The following is an 18,007-nucleotide window of genomic DNA, read 5'->3' as shown; positions in this document are numbered from 1 at the left end:
TTCATTCACGCGTAGCTTCAGGCGCCGTAATCTAGAGGGCACACACTTCATACTTTGTCGATGCATATTTCAGCAGCAATACCATTCTTAAGCTTTGAGTTTAGAGTCCAGCCAGTGTTGTGCCAGATTAAATATTATTATTGACCTTTGACCTGTAATGATGTGTGATATTTAGAGGATGGGCAAAATCGGCATAAAACAGAAGTTGCTATAGTCTTTTTTCCCCCCTATTGTTGCTTCTGGAATAAGAAGAAATTTAGGGCGGGACTTGATTTTGTCCATCAAGAATTGATTGGATGGTTTGCTATTGGTGGATCTCATGTGAGTGACAGGTTGTCCCGCCCTCCCATCATCAGAGAAGAGAAGAGATGTCTCTGCAAGAGGAAGGGGAAGTTATTTCGATTACGAGGGCATGAATAAAAAAAAAACGATGATGTGCACAGATAAATCATTTATAATAAATACTGCAATGTTCTTTAAAAACAAAAACAAGAATTGATTTCATGGTGACTTTAAGGAGCAATGATGTTGCCTCATTTGCATATGCATTCTGATTGGACAATTTACTAATCAAAGGAGCGTTTATGCAGTCAGCCTGCTCTGCCATTCGTGTGGTATATCAAAACTCTCAAGGGCTACCACAAATTTTTTTTTTTTTTGCATAATATATCAATCTGGGTTATGAACATTACTATGTAAACTGATTAGAATTTTGTCTCTTAAGTTTATTTTGAATATACATTTTTTGAGTTGACTCAGACTTCTTTTCAAGTGGTGCTCATTGCAGAGCCAAATGACATCCAGCTCCCCCTCTGTGGAGATAATAAAGCTAATAACCTGGTTAGGGTGTGACTGGACCTCCAAGGTCCACCCATTACACCCAGAGAGGAGGAGCTGGACGTCAAGCTCCACCCACTGGCACTTCTGTGAGCAGCTTCTCCTTCCCTTTGATACTTTCTTCCATGGTCAAATTTATTGATTGTTTCAAAAAACCTGCCCACTTTCTGATTAAAATGAATTCAGGGCTTTAGGAAACCAGCGATAACTGCAAAGCCACCACACTGTACTTCATCTCCACTGCATAACCTCAACAGCCTGTTAATCTTTTCTGATTAGTATGTGCAAGACAGCTGAATCAAATCATGCCCGCTAGGCCACGCTTGACTGTTTCACTAGATCCCAATGTTTTTTTTAGACTTCATTCTGAGCTGCTTCTTCACTCCAGAGTGCTTTTATGTAATTTTATGTGGCTCTTCTTCCATGCCTTTTCTGAAGGTGCTAATTAGGTCCATATGCTGGATTTTATTCAGGTCCTTGTTTTTTTTCTCACCTTTCCTCACACCTAACGTGGATGTGCTGAGGGATAGAGCAGCTCTCATACTAGTGACAGACCCGATCCAGGCCATGGAAACAGGCTTTTTATGCTCTGCTGAGTTCACACTTGAAGCACCTGTGCGGCACAAAAGGTCCCTGTTCACTTGCATTCTTGCTTCTATTCCACACATCTCAGGGTTTTAAAAAATATCAATTCAAGGCAGTCTGGTATAGAGAGAGAGAGAGTTCCTTAAATGTCTGTGTGGCCTTTTAATTCACAAGTTGGAACTGTATTCATATTTTAATTATTCCCTGATATGTAGAATACATTTTCCCTTCACTGATCAGACATAATATTAACTTTTTTTTTAAATGATATAAATAGCTAACAAAACAATCAAAACATATTTAGACTGCCATATTACTCTTAAAAACAAAGGTTCATAATTGGCATTGATGGTCCCGTGAAGAACCTTTAACCTACATAGAATTTTTTATTGCTCAAAAGGTTCTTTATAGTAGAAAATGGTTCTTTAGATTAAGAAAATGTTCTTCACGCTAAAACTAAATTGGTTCTTCATTGAAAGGTTCTTTAGTACGGAAGCGTATTGCATTTACTTGAGGAAAAAAAATCTACTCTGTTTCCCGAGTTAATTATCTCAGAATTACGAGATATTTTTTCATGAAAAACATTTTTTTCACTTTGTTTTTATGAATTAATGAGTTACTCATAATTTTGAGGTAATTAAATCAGAAAAACAGAGCAAAAACTTTTTTCCATGTAAAATTATCTTGTAATTCTGAGACAATTAACTCGATAATTCAGAAAAACAGAGCAAAAACTTTTTTTCCATGAAAAATTATCTCGTAATTCTGAGATAATTAACTCGTTAATTCAGAAAAACAGAGTCGATTTTTTTTCCTCAAGTGAATGCAATACGCTTCCGTACTTTAGGGAACCCAATATAGTTATTCTATGTCCATTTGGAAAAGTACTTCAAAAATAAATAATCATGTTTTAATATATAATCAATATAAATCATATTTAAGACTTTGAGGTAAATTAAAGCATTCTGGATTTTGCACCATTTAATTTATTACAAATAATGATTATTTGAAATTTTATTTTGTGGTATGCATTTAAATGCATCTAATGTTTCTGGAAGTACCTCACATGTTGTGTGTAATGTTTATGGGTAATTCATAATGACATTTATTAATGTGAACGTAAATTGCCATTTTGCACATTTTACCTCTTCCAGGATATTCAACAGGAAAAATGTAGGAAGTGGCCATTATAAGAGAGCTACTAGTGAACATTATCAAATGGTCCATGTGGCCAATGTGAAATCAGCAGTCAAGGAAAGTCTAAGGGCAATAGACTTTGATCAAAAATGGTAATGGCAAACCTTTTTTTTCTTCCTTTGGAATGCCATGCATTATGAAAATAAATACTAAATAGATTGATTTCATCTTCACTTTAAAAATAGCCTTACATTCTACGTGCTTAAATTAAGATTTGAATTACAATTCTGTGTCCTCTTTTGCTACCTCAGTTCAAATTCAGCATTTGAGAGTGAATGAAAAAGGCCGCTTTTCAATTCTGAATGGCACTCAACCCTCGCAGCCAATACTTCTCAAGACAGCTGCAATCTGTAAAGCCACTTGTGATAAAGAGGCCAGTCACTGAACCAGACTGGTTCAGCAACTCTCTGTCATGATTACAGCAAGGTCAGTCACCAGAATATGACTTAACACAACAACACACTCCATCACATGTGCACACACCCACAACAAATACTGCTGATCAGATAGGAGAAGCACACGTTTGACCACACACTAGGGCATAAAAGATTCATGCTAATGCATGTGAAATGTGATATACTTCACTGAACACACTTCATGACATCACTCATGCAGATACTTAAACGTTGCCCAACACAGCCACGCTGGGGCTCCACCCCTTGTGGTGACATCATCCATAAGAGAGGATGCTGGGAGATGACAAAAGAAGTCTGTGACAGAGTTCATGTATGAGTAAACACGCTCGCTCGCTGGATGTTTCTGTTGACAATAAGCAGTTCTGAGTTTGACCAGTGAGGTCATCATTGTACCTCGGAGAGGATAATACACAAAGTGAATAATGTTTCTATTGTTTTATGTCATGTTGCTTTAAGCACTTGAGAATTAATTATACTAGTTTTGAGTTATACCAGCAGCTTCTGCATGTGTCAGTGTCCTAATGTAATTTTAAAATTTAGATCTGAACTGATAAATTTAGATCAAAATACCTCATGAAAATATCTCATGAAAATACTTAAGAGAATTGTTGTAGTGCTTTTGCTTTGGAGTCTGGCTTTGAGAGTTGACATGTTTGGTCTGAAAATCAAGACTAGAGTTTTGACACTTTGTCATTTGGTCCCTTGAGTTCCAGTGAATAGTTTGAGGAGAATGTTGACATACAGTATAGGCCAAAAACATCACACCATAATTTTGGAAATATTAGTTTTCTCTGTTTTTTGTTTTGTTTTAGAGAACAGGTTGGTGTTGAATATAAGAAAGAATACTTACACAACATAGTATATACAATCTCATTTTTATCCATCTATACATCAATCCAGGGGCACTTATTCCTATAAGCCTATAGTTTATATTATATACGTATTTAATATGTCCATCCAAAGCCTAAAATGCAATTAAAGTCGCTTCAGATAACAGCGTCTGCAAATGCATACATTTAAATTTTACTTATATACTAATGTGTACACTTCTACAAGATTCTTAAATAGTAACAGTATTTTTTAAATATAGAATTAAGTTATGGAATGTTTTTATTTATAATCTTTTTTTAAAAAGCTTTTTTTTTTTTCCAGGCATATTTTGTTTCAGGTTTATGTAGACCTACACCCCTGACCTTTTTTCAGGATTTTAATTATCATCATCAATATCTGTCTAGATTCAAAATACATATTGCAACTGAGATAAATAGGCTACCTATCATAGAAGGACCAGACAAACTCAACTCCCCTCCCATAAAGTGTTTATTTTCTGTAATAAATCATGTTTATGTTTAATATTAAATACTTTTTTTTAATATAGAATAACACAAAGCAAAGCTTCCCTTTAGTGACATCAGAAGTTGTTAGCTACCCTTGACAGTAAACATGGTTTAGTAGTGTGTTATCATGGAACTCTCTCAGGGAACAGTTAAAATCAATGTTTGCCCGCTGGGCGCGACCATTTGATAAACGGGGAACGGTGCCTAATTAAGAAGCGCAAAAAGGAAGGATTAAATGAAGATAACAGGATAAAAAAATTTTTTTTTATAAATTGTAAGCCTTTAGTTTATATTATATACGCATTTAATATTACACAACGCTGGTCTTATACACAAGCTGCGCACCAGCACATCACACCCCTTTTCCGTAGTTGGTACAATCGTGAAGTAGGTTGGCTTGGGTTGAAAGTCGCTCGGAGCAAAAATGTTTCCCAGGGTCTGCCTTCGCGTACTCAGGCGCTGATAGCTCCACCAGTAACGATTTCGTAAGGATCTCATGCTCAAAGCCATGCTGAATCCAAGAGGCTGACGACAACGACACATCTGAAATAATCGCCTTTTTTCCCCCAGCGCCGAAGTACTTTTTTGAACGAAGAGAAATCAGGATGCCCGTGAAAGGTGGAGGAAGAGTTGCTTTTCCGAATAAAAGCGAGAATGTTGTAAGTAGCCTATCGCTGCTGGAGGAATGTCATATATGGTTTTTCAGAAATAGTTTTGTTTACTTGGGAAAAAACTCAAGCGTTTAAAATATAAGAAGTTTTGATCTGAGATAGTGTATTTTAATTTTGTTTTTGATAATAAGGTGGTTTCACGGAGATTGGTTTCAGCCAATGGAATGTTGTACTGTGAACTTCACCTGTTGAGTTTTCCTCAGTGGACTCTACAGTATCAGCACGCTCCTGTCAACTTTATCCAAAATAATCCCCTTTTACTGCCGTTTATACTACATCATTCTAATGGTCAGAAATTATATTTAGCTGTTTGCTTGTCGTTTACATACGCCCACGTCTAAATACCATTCCATAGGAACAAAACAGGGAATTGTTGTAGTGCTTTCGTTTTGGATTAGAGCTTCAGAAGTGTTGACGTGTTTTGGCCTGAAAAGTCAAGACTGAAGTTTGACACTTTGTCGTTTGGTCTCCTGTGAGGACTTCGGATAGATTGTTGACATAAGCATAAAAACATTACACGCAGAGTTATCTCAGTCGCATGTATCGCCCAGCCAAAATAATAAAAAAAACATTTTGATTTACGTTTTTTTTTTTTAAATGTTTATATTTACAAAGCTAATTTCTTTCAAACATTTGAATCAAAAAGTTTTTTAATATCGAACGAACTTCGTCATTCCATCAAGTCTGTCCAAACTTTTGACTGGCCGTGAACTCTGTGCTGTAACTCACTCTTTGCATCAGTATTTAGGATTTCATATCAGATCAACAACTATTACATCAGAATATAACTTCATTAAACTGTTAGTGATGCAGAAACTATTCCTGGAGCTGCTGGGACCAGGTCACCTTGATTCGATTTGAGTGAAACTATGGCTCTATCTCATTACCTACAGTGAGCTAGCCTCGTGAGACCATCCTGATCTCGCGAGCTTTCAAGGTTTCACTCGCAGATCAGTCTGGATACTTTCCGTTAAAGAAAATTTGGGAGCAGTTCACCAAACGAACGTCCAATCAGCGTTGGCTTTGAGGCGGGTTGAGGTGTGACGCAACGAGAAGCGCGTCAGTTCAGTCTAAAGAACATGTCGGCTTCAGCGGATGAAACTAGCATCAGCGTGGCTATCGAGCAAGTTTAATCGGAATTACAGAGTATTTCTTCACTGAAAGAAGAGCAAAACACTGCTCTGGAGGCTTTTCTCAGAGGAAAAGATACGCTCTGTTAGTACGTCATATGCTTCGTTGATCTGATTGGTTGATTTGGCCCGTCTATCACCAACATAGGCCAATCAGCTAACCAGTATTTTCGCCCCTTACCAAAACTACTTCAACGGAAGGTTTCCAGATGGATATGCGGAGCAAATCCATCTGGCGGAGTCAGGTTAACAGTGAGCTGCCTGCATAGAACATTTTTTTGGGGCATCCATAGGCAAGTTCTGAATCAGCCAAGGTGATGATGCACAAAAATGCAGTCTAGGTAGGCAGGGGCAGCTCACTATACTTTTACAACTCAACCTATGTTGCCTCTTGTTGCCTCATCCGAACGGACTGCTGATGTTGTCGCCTCAGTGTGGAGGTGTTGCGTTCACCCCGCCGTGGTCTCCTCATTTGGCTCTGTGTTTTCTGTCTGGTTTGGCCCAGCGGGAGAGCAGCTTGGGCTGCAGATTATCAGACCTCATTATTCAGGAGTGAAGAGGCCTGATTCTGATGTTAGGATGAGAAGAGCTGTTATAATCACACCCGGACTAATGGCTTCTCAAGAGCCAATCTTCTTATACTCACACTCACAGAACTGATTTAAAGTCTTCACTACTTCTGTGAGCAACATTCAGTGCATTCAAGTTCAAAGTTTGAAGACTCATTTGTTTGCCGAATCTGTACAGATGCAATATTAATATTCTTATGCATGTGAATTATTCTAAAAATGAAAATTCTGTCGTTATTCACTCACCCTCATGTTGCTCCAAATGTGTATGCTGTTATTTTTTTCAGTGGCATACAAAAGACAGAACGACAAGTTCTTTCAGTTTTTCCCCTCCGTTTGGCCTAAAACAATGTGTCCGTAGTCATCCACTTTGAAGTGTTAACTACAAACAAGGCGTTTTTCAGAATTTCCGTCAGGGTGTTCTCTCAGTATTTACGTTTCTTTGCAGCCTTTAGCCACAGCCTGCAATGTGTTGGATCCTTCACTGGAAACTGAAAGGAACATTCCCGCTGAACATTTACTCTTTGAATTCTTGCACCAGAGAACAATACAAGTCGACACCATTATGGCTAAAAGTTTGCTAAGAAGTATTTCCTACTAAAGCAAGGTGGTATTTGGTCAAGTGTATCCATAGCAGACTAGGAGTGGCCTTGGATGGCAACATTCCCAGTGCATTATGGGTGTTTTCCTACCTATCTGTCAAAAGGGAAGACAACAGCCTTTTTTTCCCCTGTTTTCTCTAGTCAGGTAGCACTGATTAAATTTTGTTTTGCCTTTCTACTGTATAAGCAGCTAAGTTTTTTTTGAAAGCTCATTTTGCCAGCTGTAAAATACCCCTTTAAATTTCTGCTTGTTCTAAATACTAGTGCATGACTAATATGAACCACTTTCATCATTTTTTTTTTGGTGTTTTTGGTCTGTTTTTGGAGCTAAACAGCCATGGTCACTATGAACACTGTCATTCCTGAAAAAAAGAGGTCATACAGGTTTGGAATAACATGAGGTTGAGTAAATGATAACTGAATCTCCACTGTTGGGTAAACTAACAGTTTAGATATGTTTTTTTTTTACTATTAGAATTCCCTATTGTATTGTTTTTTGCATTTTACTGTCAAGTCTAATCAGACACATCTAGTGGTGGTTCACACTGTGGAGCCCCCCTGGCCCTGACCAAACACGTGGATCGCCATATTCGAATCCGGCCTAATCCACGGGAAGGCTTTTAATTCTGGCCCGTTGCCTTTAATCTCCCACGAGGTCGCTTGGCTTCGGTTTTCCGCTCCAATCATACCTTTTAATTAGGAATCTCTGTTTGTGTATTCATATTAGGACATAATTTCCTCTGATAATAGATGTGCACGTCTATAACGAGGACAAAAACAACACGGAAAAAGTAGTCTTGTTTTTGTGCATGTTCGGAAAGAAATCGCGGAGGTTTTCAGGCTATGTTGCGTCTCTGCACACCATTGCGTGTCTTATCACAGCTGGTTTATTGCAAACGCTCTGTGCCAGGCACAAGGGCGCTCGGTTTACATTCCTCCTGCACAGGCTGCGCTGCCATAGTGGTTGGACTCAACAATGCTTCCACCTGTCTCTCACATTCACTTAAAAGGTTTGGACTAATTAAACTGCATATATGTTAATAATCTGTTTTGACACCCAAAATGCCGTCTTACTTTAAAGTCTGATTGGAGTGTGTGGCAAACAGCAATTGTATCAATTGTTTCTCCTAGGATAAGAGATGTAATTTGATTCTGCATTAAGATAAACTTGAATTCTGTAATAAAACAACCTTTGTTTGGTTTATGCAGATAAGAGCTGCTAGGCACTCAACTGAGGCTTTTTTTATTTTTATTTTAGCCTAAAATAGTTCTTTTTTTCTTTGTAGTTTGTGGCTGGAAAATGCCTCTTAATTACATGGACGAGTTTGAACCCCTGTGCTGGATATTTTGGGCCTTTGCTCCACCTCGCCAGGGTGCACATCCTGTATGCATGCACATTTATCAGTTCATGCAAGCTGTGTGATCGGTTGATCTCATTAGGACACACAAAGTGATGTCAAGATCAGTTGTCATGTATTGTGGTTTCCTGTATTCTCATCAATTTAGTTTAAAAGAAAAATACCTACTTGTTTTGTTTCAGATTGACTTGTTAGACGAAATCTTCAAACTTTCCAGAAGTTGTTATTTCCTCCCTGGCCTTAAGGAATAAGATTGAGCTTATCTGGGAATGTACAGGATGAGGGCAGTTTACAGTTGGCTTCCTCTGGTGCATTGCTTTCCTTTTTGAACAGTACCACACCCTAAAGATTGCTGACCCTGTGCACAGAGAAAACTCATTAGATCCCTAAGGCTCTCCAGACGTTGGCCTAATCGCCAGTTGATGACAGAGATTTCTGGGAAGTGCATCTCTGTCCTGCTCTATCATATTTGACATGAGTCATGTGTTGTGGATGCAATGAACATTTTGTAATTCCAGGTCATGCTGGCTCTAATTTAAGTTTCATAACCTTGTGGTTGAAAGTTTTCCCTCCCCTTAAGGGTTTCATCAGATTGGGGTGTTATTTTAATTTATGGTTTAATTTAATTTACGATAGTGTTGATTTGAAGCAGATATGCATCAGTTTGTTTAAACTTTCTGCAATTACTTAGTCATAAAAAGATGCTGCTTTTAGCTGGAGGCCAAATTTGTTGTTTAGAACACTTATTTTGATTTCCCCTGAGAATATGTTTCATTAGCGGATGCTCGTGGAGATTACTTAGGGATGCCGGCATGTAGCCTAGTTGTTTTTGAACACAATGTTATAGTTAGTTAGGGGTGGGCGATATGACCAAAATCTTGTATCACGATATGAGTTATTTTATTTCACAATAACGATTTATCACAATATAGTTATTTTTGCTTTAAATAAGGTTTTTGTGACATCTAAATGTTTGATGCCATTGAAATACCATAATTCTTGTCACCATTTTCGATACCACAAAAACTACTAGCCTAAGTATAAAACTAATCTCTCAAGCTTACTGAAAACAAGTAGGCCTAAACAGAAAAAGACAAAAAAGAACAAAGAAACTGATTACAAGCATATTGGAAGACAAACAATAGAACAAAGACACAAATGAAATTGGCCATTATTTCTAGAAATAAGAAATACTACATAGTATAAAGTAATCATATTTATATAAAAAAAGTCTTCACTGTGTAAATTTAACATATTATTCTTATTAAAAAGACCGAATCCATATCCAAACTACTTGTGCGTTTTCTTCCTCAACTGTTTACATTCACTTAAAGTGGTCCTATTATGCCCTTTAACGGAGTCTTGATTTCGTTTTTTGGGGTGTAGAATATGTTTTCATGCTTGATTGTTAAAAAAAACGCATTATTTTTCGCATATTTTATATTATTACAGCTCCTCTCTCCCCAGTCTGGTTGAATGCGTCGATAAACTTCGATAAAGTCCTTCCTTCCGAAATACAAAATGTGTTGTGATTGGCAGCGCTTAGCGTATTTTTGGGAAATGTCACGCCCCTTAACAAACACGAGCTTTACTCAGATGTAAATATTAACGATGGCATCAATTTCAAACCATTTCGAGCCCGATTCAGACCCTGACAATTTTAACGAATAATAGGATTTGCTGAACGGACTTTGCAAGCATGGATTTCACAGGACGTTTTCACAGGATGTTTTTTTGTATTTTTTTTACAGATGCGATGTTATCCTCCATTTAATCATATTTGTCGGAATTCTATGGTAATACAAATGGTAATTGATCACAAAATCACGGGTAATTTTCCTAAGTGGCGGTGAACAGTCTTAAAAAAGCAAGAGCTTACAAAAGCTAAACTAAACACCACGGCCCGTATCCCTAAAGATTCTGAGAATCCTCTCAGAGAGCTCCTAACTTAACCTAAAAATTCCTTGCCAGGAGTTTTAGCTTAGAAGTGATTCCAGAACATTTTCAGTGAACTCTGAGCAAGGAATGGATGGAAAATCCTATCTTAGTGAGGAGGTGTGGTTGACCACGTTGCTAGGTATGAGTCATCATTTCAAAAGCCGTGATTGGTTGATCCTACAAGTTTGATGAAAATTAACTTTTGGTGATAATGAGCAAAGCATGTACTCTCAAATCAATAAACATAATTATACACTCTAATCTTATGCAGACTGTAATTGTAAATAATATTTCACATTCAAGAAAATATCTGGAAAATGAATAGTAAGCTGTAGGGGTTATAGCCTAACATTAGAATCTAAAATATGTGAAAACTTAAGCTCATTACACCCGGTTCAAATAATGATTCGTGTCTTATTTGCTCATATTAATATCCTTTGTCATATTTTGTACTTTCACTCCCAAATGGACCCCATTGAAAACAAGATGGCCTATCTCAAGGGGCTGTCCTTAATGAAGTAGAAATTGCAACGTTACAACTCAGTGTGGTCTTAAAGGAGAACTCCGGCGCAAAATGAACCTTTGGTCTAATTACACATTGTTACCTAGTCAACCGTTATCTGAGATTTGTTTTCATGATTATCGAATGTAAATAGTTTTATCTCTAAAAACAGTTTAGCCTATAAAGCTAGTATAACGCTAGTATATTGGGCATAGTGTAATGACAAATAAAAATCGCTTGTTAATACCACTAACAAGGCTGAAAATAGCCCCACACTAGCACGGTAGCATAATGAGGGTCCCTACCTTCAAACCGAAGCATTGAGAACTTTGTCAGTGTACAGACAGTTTAATAAGAAGATATTTTAAACATACAGTCAACTTCGCGTATATAGGCAGAAGCCATATTTGAAATACCGTCTTTACCAGTTGATCTACGAACGCCGATCCAAGTGCGCTGGTGAGAATGTGAACGAGCTATAAGTTGTGATAAGGTGAGCGCGAACAGCAAGGCTTGGATCGGCGTTCGTAGATCGACTGGTAAAGACTGTATTTCAAATATGGCTTCTGCCTGTAAACGCGAAGTTGACTGTATGTTTAAAATATCTTCTTATTAAACTGTCTGTACACTGACAAAGTTCTCAATGCTTCGGTTTGAAGGTAGGGACCCTCATTATGCTACCGTGTTAGTGTGGGGCTATTTTCAGCCTTGTTAGTGGTATTAACAAGCGATTTTTATTTGTCATTACACTATGCCCAATATACTAGCGTTATACTAGCTTTATAGGCTAAACTGTTTTTAGAGATAAAACTATTTACATTCGATAATCATGAAAACAAATCTCAGATAACGGTCGACTAGGTAACAATGTGTAATTAGACCAAAGGTTCATTTTGCGCCGGAGTTCTCCTTTAACGAGGGTAACACGGCTCAGCTTTTATCAATGTCTGTGATTGCTGGCTGGTCTATTTATGAAGGCTTGTTAACAAATATCCTACAACTCCTTGAACTCCTAAGCCATTAAAAGTCCTCTTCCCTGCTCTTAGCAGCGCCTTAGGAGCCCTTTTAAGCGCTAGGAATCTTGAGGAATAGCTTTTACTGGGATTTTTGTGTCACTTTTAGGGGAAATTTTAAGAAAACGTCATGACTCTGAGAATTTTCTTAGAATTTGGCCGCTAGGAGCCACTTTTTGCACAAAAATTCTTTAGGGATACGGGCCCACATCAATACTGTAATTTTAGTTAGCAGGCTAGCGGAGGCAAATCTTTGCCCTTCGTTTACATCATAGCTATCATAGCAACATAAAGCTTATAATCTACAGCTCCTCTCTCCCCCACTGAATTGGCTCTATCACTCTCTCTCCTCTCCACCTATAGCTGGTGTGTGGTGAACGCACTGGCGCCATTGTACTGTGGCTGCCGTCGCATCATCCAAGTGGATGCTGCACACTGGTGGTGGTTGAGGAGAGATCCCATGATATGATTTTAAAGCACTTTGGGTGTACAGTAGTACATGAAAGCGCTATATAAATGCCTCATTCATTCATTCATATAATTGGAACTGTTAATAGAAAACACAACTATAAATAATAAGGCATACTTACAAGTTGCGATCCATAAACAACAGATTGTCCCGACAAAATGGGAATAGCTACATCTTTCAGGAGAAGCTTTTGTGCGTATAGTCTGCATTGTACTCTGTCTGTCTGCTGTTCTCCGTAAAATGTGCAGCGCACAGACAAACATTGAGGTTATAATGTTCAAGAACAGTGTTAAAAATTCATTTGAACCTCTTTAAGTTCGTCAGCCTAGGACAAACTTTTTCCGGGGTGTTAAAAACCCGACAACATGGCCTCACCCCCATTGTTGCGTGTTCCCGGGGGTAGGGTTTACGTAAATTTTAGGGTTCGTGATGTCACTAACCCGGGAAGAAGCTTGTTGTAGTCCCTACCAGCCGTTTCTTGTAGTCCTTAAAAAGCGATTTCTGTGAAAGAACATAAGGCTGGGCGATAAAACAGTATCGGTATTTATCGACGGTACACCATTGTCGGTAACGATATACATTTTTTTCGATATAGCACTTAAATTTTAATCTTAGAGGCCTTTCATATATCGCGTCTAAAACGCATGGAAGGCGCGGCTGTGCCGCTTTCTCCTCCTTTCCAAAGCGCTTGCGCTCCCGTGGCATCTGTCGTTGCTATTCAACCATGAACTGCGCTCTCCACATCATGTTGACTGAAGGTGCGTTCAATTCGACCATGATTCGCAAGTGGACTGCGAAGTTAAAGATGGCGAGACCACCACAACGTTGCCCACCACAACGTTGCCCAACATCAAATGGCAAACGTAATGAAAGCGGAGCGAAAACTTGCGCTACTCATTATTTTGTGCTTCACGCTCAGTTTGGACCAATGTCAGTGCAGTGCGAGCCGATCTTGATCAAGCGACACTGTTACTACACAGCGCTAAGATCCAGTAAAGAAAGCATTTGAATTCGCCACAGAAGTAATAACATCACTGCGAGATCTAGTGAGAAGCATTCAAATTTCTCCGTTATTAACCGTAGATCTCTATTAGATCAAACAGGAAACCAGGAGAAACATTGGCTACGTTCACACTGCAGGCTGAAACGACCCAATTCTGATTTTTTTGCCCCAATGCGACCTGTATCTGATCTTTTCATGACAGTCTGAACGACACAGATCCGATCTTTTCAAATGCGACCCAGGCCACTTGGGTATGTGGTCCAAATCCGATATGTATCCGATCTTTTGAAATGCGACTTCAATCTGAACGGCCAGGTCACATGTATCCGACCCGCACGTCATTGATATGCGACAAACGTCATAATTCTGCGTTGAAGTAGGCGGGAATTGACCGTCGAGTACTCTTCTGCACATGCGGGTCACTTCTGGGTCATTTCACGTTCACACAGGAGATCACAAAAGGTCGCATTTAATTGGAAATGTGAACGGCCTTGCAAAAAAATAATTTTTTTTCAAAAAATCGGAATTGAGCATTAAGCCCCTGCAGTGTGAACGCAGCCATTGTGCCAGGAATGAACTAGTTATAGGTTTTAAGTCCACAGATCAGCAACATTTACCATGGATTTAATGTAGTAACACTAATTGTAACCATGAAAGTTTGGCAGGAATAGTAAAATGCTTTCAAGTACGTCACACATCTTTTTCCAGCACTTCAAACCTCAAATTATTATCACATTTAAATGTTATTTTTAATGTGATGACCAAAACATTATTTGTTTATCCTTCAAAGATTACCCCCATTTATAAAACTAAAAGTTTCAAGATGTAGGAAAACTCACACTTATTTAAACATAATTTTTCTTTTAATAAATTATCATTTTTTTAAAAAATCAAGGAAATTTCTCTGGCATTTCTTTCTTTTTGCTGTATCAAAAACGTACTGAACCGTGACACCACTGTGTCCTATCAAACCGAACCGAGAATTTTGTGAACCATTACACCCCTACTTATTACAGATGTTGATCTACCTCAAAGTTTGCCTTGATTGTTCTACGTTTACACTTTTACATTGCACACATTTTGTAACATTTTATTTAAGTTCAAGAGTTTCTTTAATGCTTACTTTTTAATCTTAATATAAGACATAAAGATGATACTTTTGTTTACATTTTATTTTGTTTTTGACTGCTAAAACTAATATAATTTGTTGTTTGCCTTAATAATGTGGATTAAAAAAAAAAAACGTTTCAAACTTTTCTACAAAAAAAAAAGTTATAAAAAAATTTCAATAATTATCGATACCGAACAATATGAAACATTATATCGTAATACATGTTTTAGCTATAACTTTGCAGATGTTTATGCTCAAACAGCAACATTACACACTAACTAAAGTTAAAAAAGTGAAATTATAATCAAACCACCCCTTTAAGACATAAATGACTATGTTAAAGAGGCTATGTGCAAAGACTGGCATTATGACACATAAGTATGTGTATTTAACCATCCAATTATAGGTAACAATCAAGCAAAAAGAACTCAGTTCTCACTTCTCACACGCTTTGAGCAGCATTCTTTGTACCTCGCTTAATACATCTGAGATGATTTGACAGATGCCGGATCTTCTCATTGTAATTTGCGGATTTGATTAAAATATCTGGATTAAGTTGTCTGAGATTATTGTGTGTACTTGTGTTTATTGGAAAGGGCAGATATATGGATACTTGAAACCATGATCAGCAATGTACAGGCGTTAAACTTTTATTTCAATGTTGTAATTAGCTATTTATTTAATTTTACATATGAAGCAGATGTGATATGTGACAGCATTAATTAAAGCTTGACAGCACAGCAGACAGCATTTTTTACTAAGTTATCTGCATCACCTGCGCTGCATCATGCCACTCCCATAAAATATAAAAGCTTTTAATTGGCTTAGCCACGGCCCACAAATAGTTGGACAAGAAATAAGCAAAATGTCACAAAACATCAAAGACAGAATGAAGTTTTGGCAGAATATGGAAAGTTGTGTGTGGAGTAATGAATCACAATGAAACACGAGTTGCATGGTGATTCTCCAGAGCAGTGCCTTCGAAAATCTGATGAGATATATAATAATAAATCCATCACAGTGAAGCGTGGAGGAAGAGCTGTCATTGTGTGGGGAGCCTTTTAGCTGCTGGTATTGGTGAGCAACTTCACTGTGTAAATTCATTTAATGCTTGGAATATTGGAGAATGGCTTGCTTCCCACAATTAAAAAGTTATCTAAAGAGGAATAAGATTTTGTTTTTTGTTTTTTAACAACAAGACAGTGCTCCTGCCCAAATTGCAAAGACAACTCGAAGTGGCTTGAGAACCGTAACCATAGTATTTTTTTCCTACTATTGAAGTCAATGGCTACCTTCAACTGTCTGGTTACCAACATTCTTCAGAATATCTTCTTTTGTGTTCAACAGAAGAAAGAAACTCATACATGTTTGGATTTGGAACAACTTGAGGGTGAGAAAGTAATGACAAAATTTTCACTTTTAGGTGAACTATCCCTTTAAAAGTATTTTCATCCTCAATTAAACCTACTAGATCCCCTGTAATTATCTTTGAAAAAATGCGAATGCTTTAGGAATTACAAACATTTGCACAAATCCAATTATTGAGCAATTAGAGTGTGTCAGAGATGTGACCTCAGACAGACAGCAGAAGAGGGGAGGACTGGAGCGAGGAGGTGGAGAACGTGGGATGATGGACGAATGAAAGAGTTGTTTACGCTAGTGCACTGAGACACCGGCAGTGAAAGCCGATCATTGTTTCTTCATAAATGTTCTCTGAAACAATGAAGCCCTCATGCTTGAGAGACCCTCAGAGGAAGAGGAGGAAGGGGAGTACTGAGTACTGGAAATCTATTAAGCCTGCTTATATATAAAGATGATTCAAGATGTATTTTTCCACTTGTGTGGGAAGAAACTTTTAGTTGATCTACTTCCTGGTGCTCTTACACTATGTGTGTACAGGGTGTTACTTCAAACATTGGGTGTATTTAGTCATTTAATGCCATAGGACCAAAAGTGCTACATTATTATCTTGGCTTTTTGGATGTATGTATATGTAAAAGTAGGGCTGGGTGATAAAACGCTAAAAAAGGATTATTGCAATATAATTTTCCTTGATAAAATTATAACAAGAGTTTGAAAAATGTTTGATATATGTTTATGCACTATGCAAATAATGCTGCGCATGTGTTTTGCAGACCATCACACTGGTGCCAATTCCTATTTGCCTAACTGATAAGAGCTGCCATTTCTGTTGCAAATAAGAAACATTAAAGGCAAACGCACCAAAAGAAGAAACAAAACAGAGCTACTTATTTGAACTGCACCACAGGGACCATATCAGCTCGCCTCAAAAGACACCGCCGCGTGCCATGAGCTTAGAGCGAATGCATAACTCGCTTGCTGTCTCAATCACGCAACCACTAAACAGCGCTGTAAGATCCAGTGAGACGTAGGGATGTGCTCACCGACTAATTTCATAAACGTTTAAAATGGAAATTTACAACGGACACTTTGATGCTTCAAAAAATTCATAAAGAGATCGTAAAACTAATCCATATGAATTCAATTGAGCGGTTTAGTCCAAATTGTCTGAAGAGACTCAATCGCTTTAAATGATGAACAGATTTAATTTAGGCTTTTATTCACATACAAACATCGATCTGCGAACATATACAGAAGCTCAACTGAACCTACTTGACGCATGAGAAGAAACCTGGTTCTTGTGGAAGCTCAAACGCGCTGCGTAACACGAGAATGAACCTCATTGGTTCTTGAGGTTGGTTCCTGCCAGTCCTTTTCTCTTTATTGTAAATCAAATGAGCCAGATTACTGAGACTCTCACCTTTTTTCTTTAATGGTTCCTGGAGCCCCTGTCCCATTCTTTGAATAGTTATGCTGATTGGATTAGGAGTGGAAACATTCTGGGGCGGGCTCCTATGCCTGGATACTTAATTTGCATGTTTTGTTTAAGGTCGTCTCCTTTGTCTCCATTTCTAAAAGCTGTAAACTGCAATGTACACTGCCTTAGTTAGACTTGATGACTGCTGCTACCAACAGCTTGTGTTCTCAATAAAGAATCCTGCTGAAGATAAAACCGAGTCTTCTGGTCTTAAATTTTAATTTAACTATAATTGTTTTGGCCATATCTCCCAGCCCTGATAGGATGGATCTTGGAGTAGCATTAAAATACTATAGTACATGATATATATATAAAAATGCCATGATATTATCATCTGATGTTATCTATATACCATCTGCTACTGTACTTTTTTTCATAAGAGTGCGATTTAGTTTTTTTCTCTCAACATTTTGTTTGTTTCGTAGTGAAA

The 18,007-nt window shown here is 37.8% G+C and overlaps 1 protein-coding gene across 3 annotated transcripts in view; it reads left to right on the top strand.

The window, feature by feature from the left end:
- The window catches only part of LOC130091692 (tight junction protein ZO-2-like), a 113,214-nt gene that overhangs the window by 18,032 nt on the left and 77,175 nt on the right, over positions 1-18,007 (top strand). The window contains exon 1 of one of the 3 annotated variants that reach the window (XM_056259748.1): positions 4,769-5,031. The exons of the other annotated variants lie outside the window; for them this stretch is intronic. Within the exon in view, the coding sequence (XP_056115723.1) occupies positions 4,978-5,031 (54 nt within the window). The 5' untranslated portion in view covers positions 4,769-4,977. Of the gene's footprint in view, positions 1-4,768; positions 5,032-18,007 lie in introns of those variants that run through there. 3 annotated transcript variants of the gene reach the window in all.

Source organism: Rhinichthys klamathensis, unplaced genomic scaffold (assembly GCF_029890125.1).
Source record: "Rhinichthys klamathensis goyatoka isolate OS25496 unplaced genomic scaffold, OSU_Roscu_1.1 h1tg000169l_1, whole genome shotgun sequence".
In the NCBI taxonomy this organism is placed as follows: domain Eukaryota; kingdom Metazoa; phylum Chordata; class Actinopteri; order Cypriniformes; family Leuciscidae; genus Rhinichthys; species Rhinichthys klamathensis.
The sequence above is the reverse complement of the archived record's forward strand: the minus strand, read 5'-3'. Positions and strand labels throughout refer to the sequence as shown.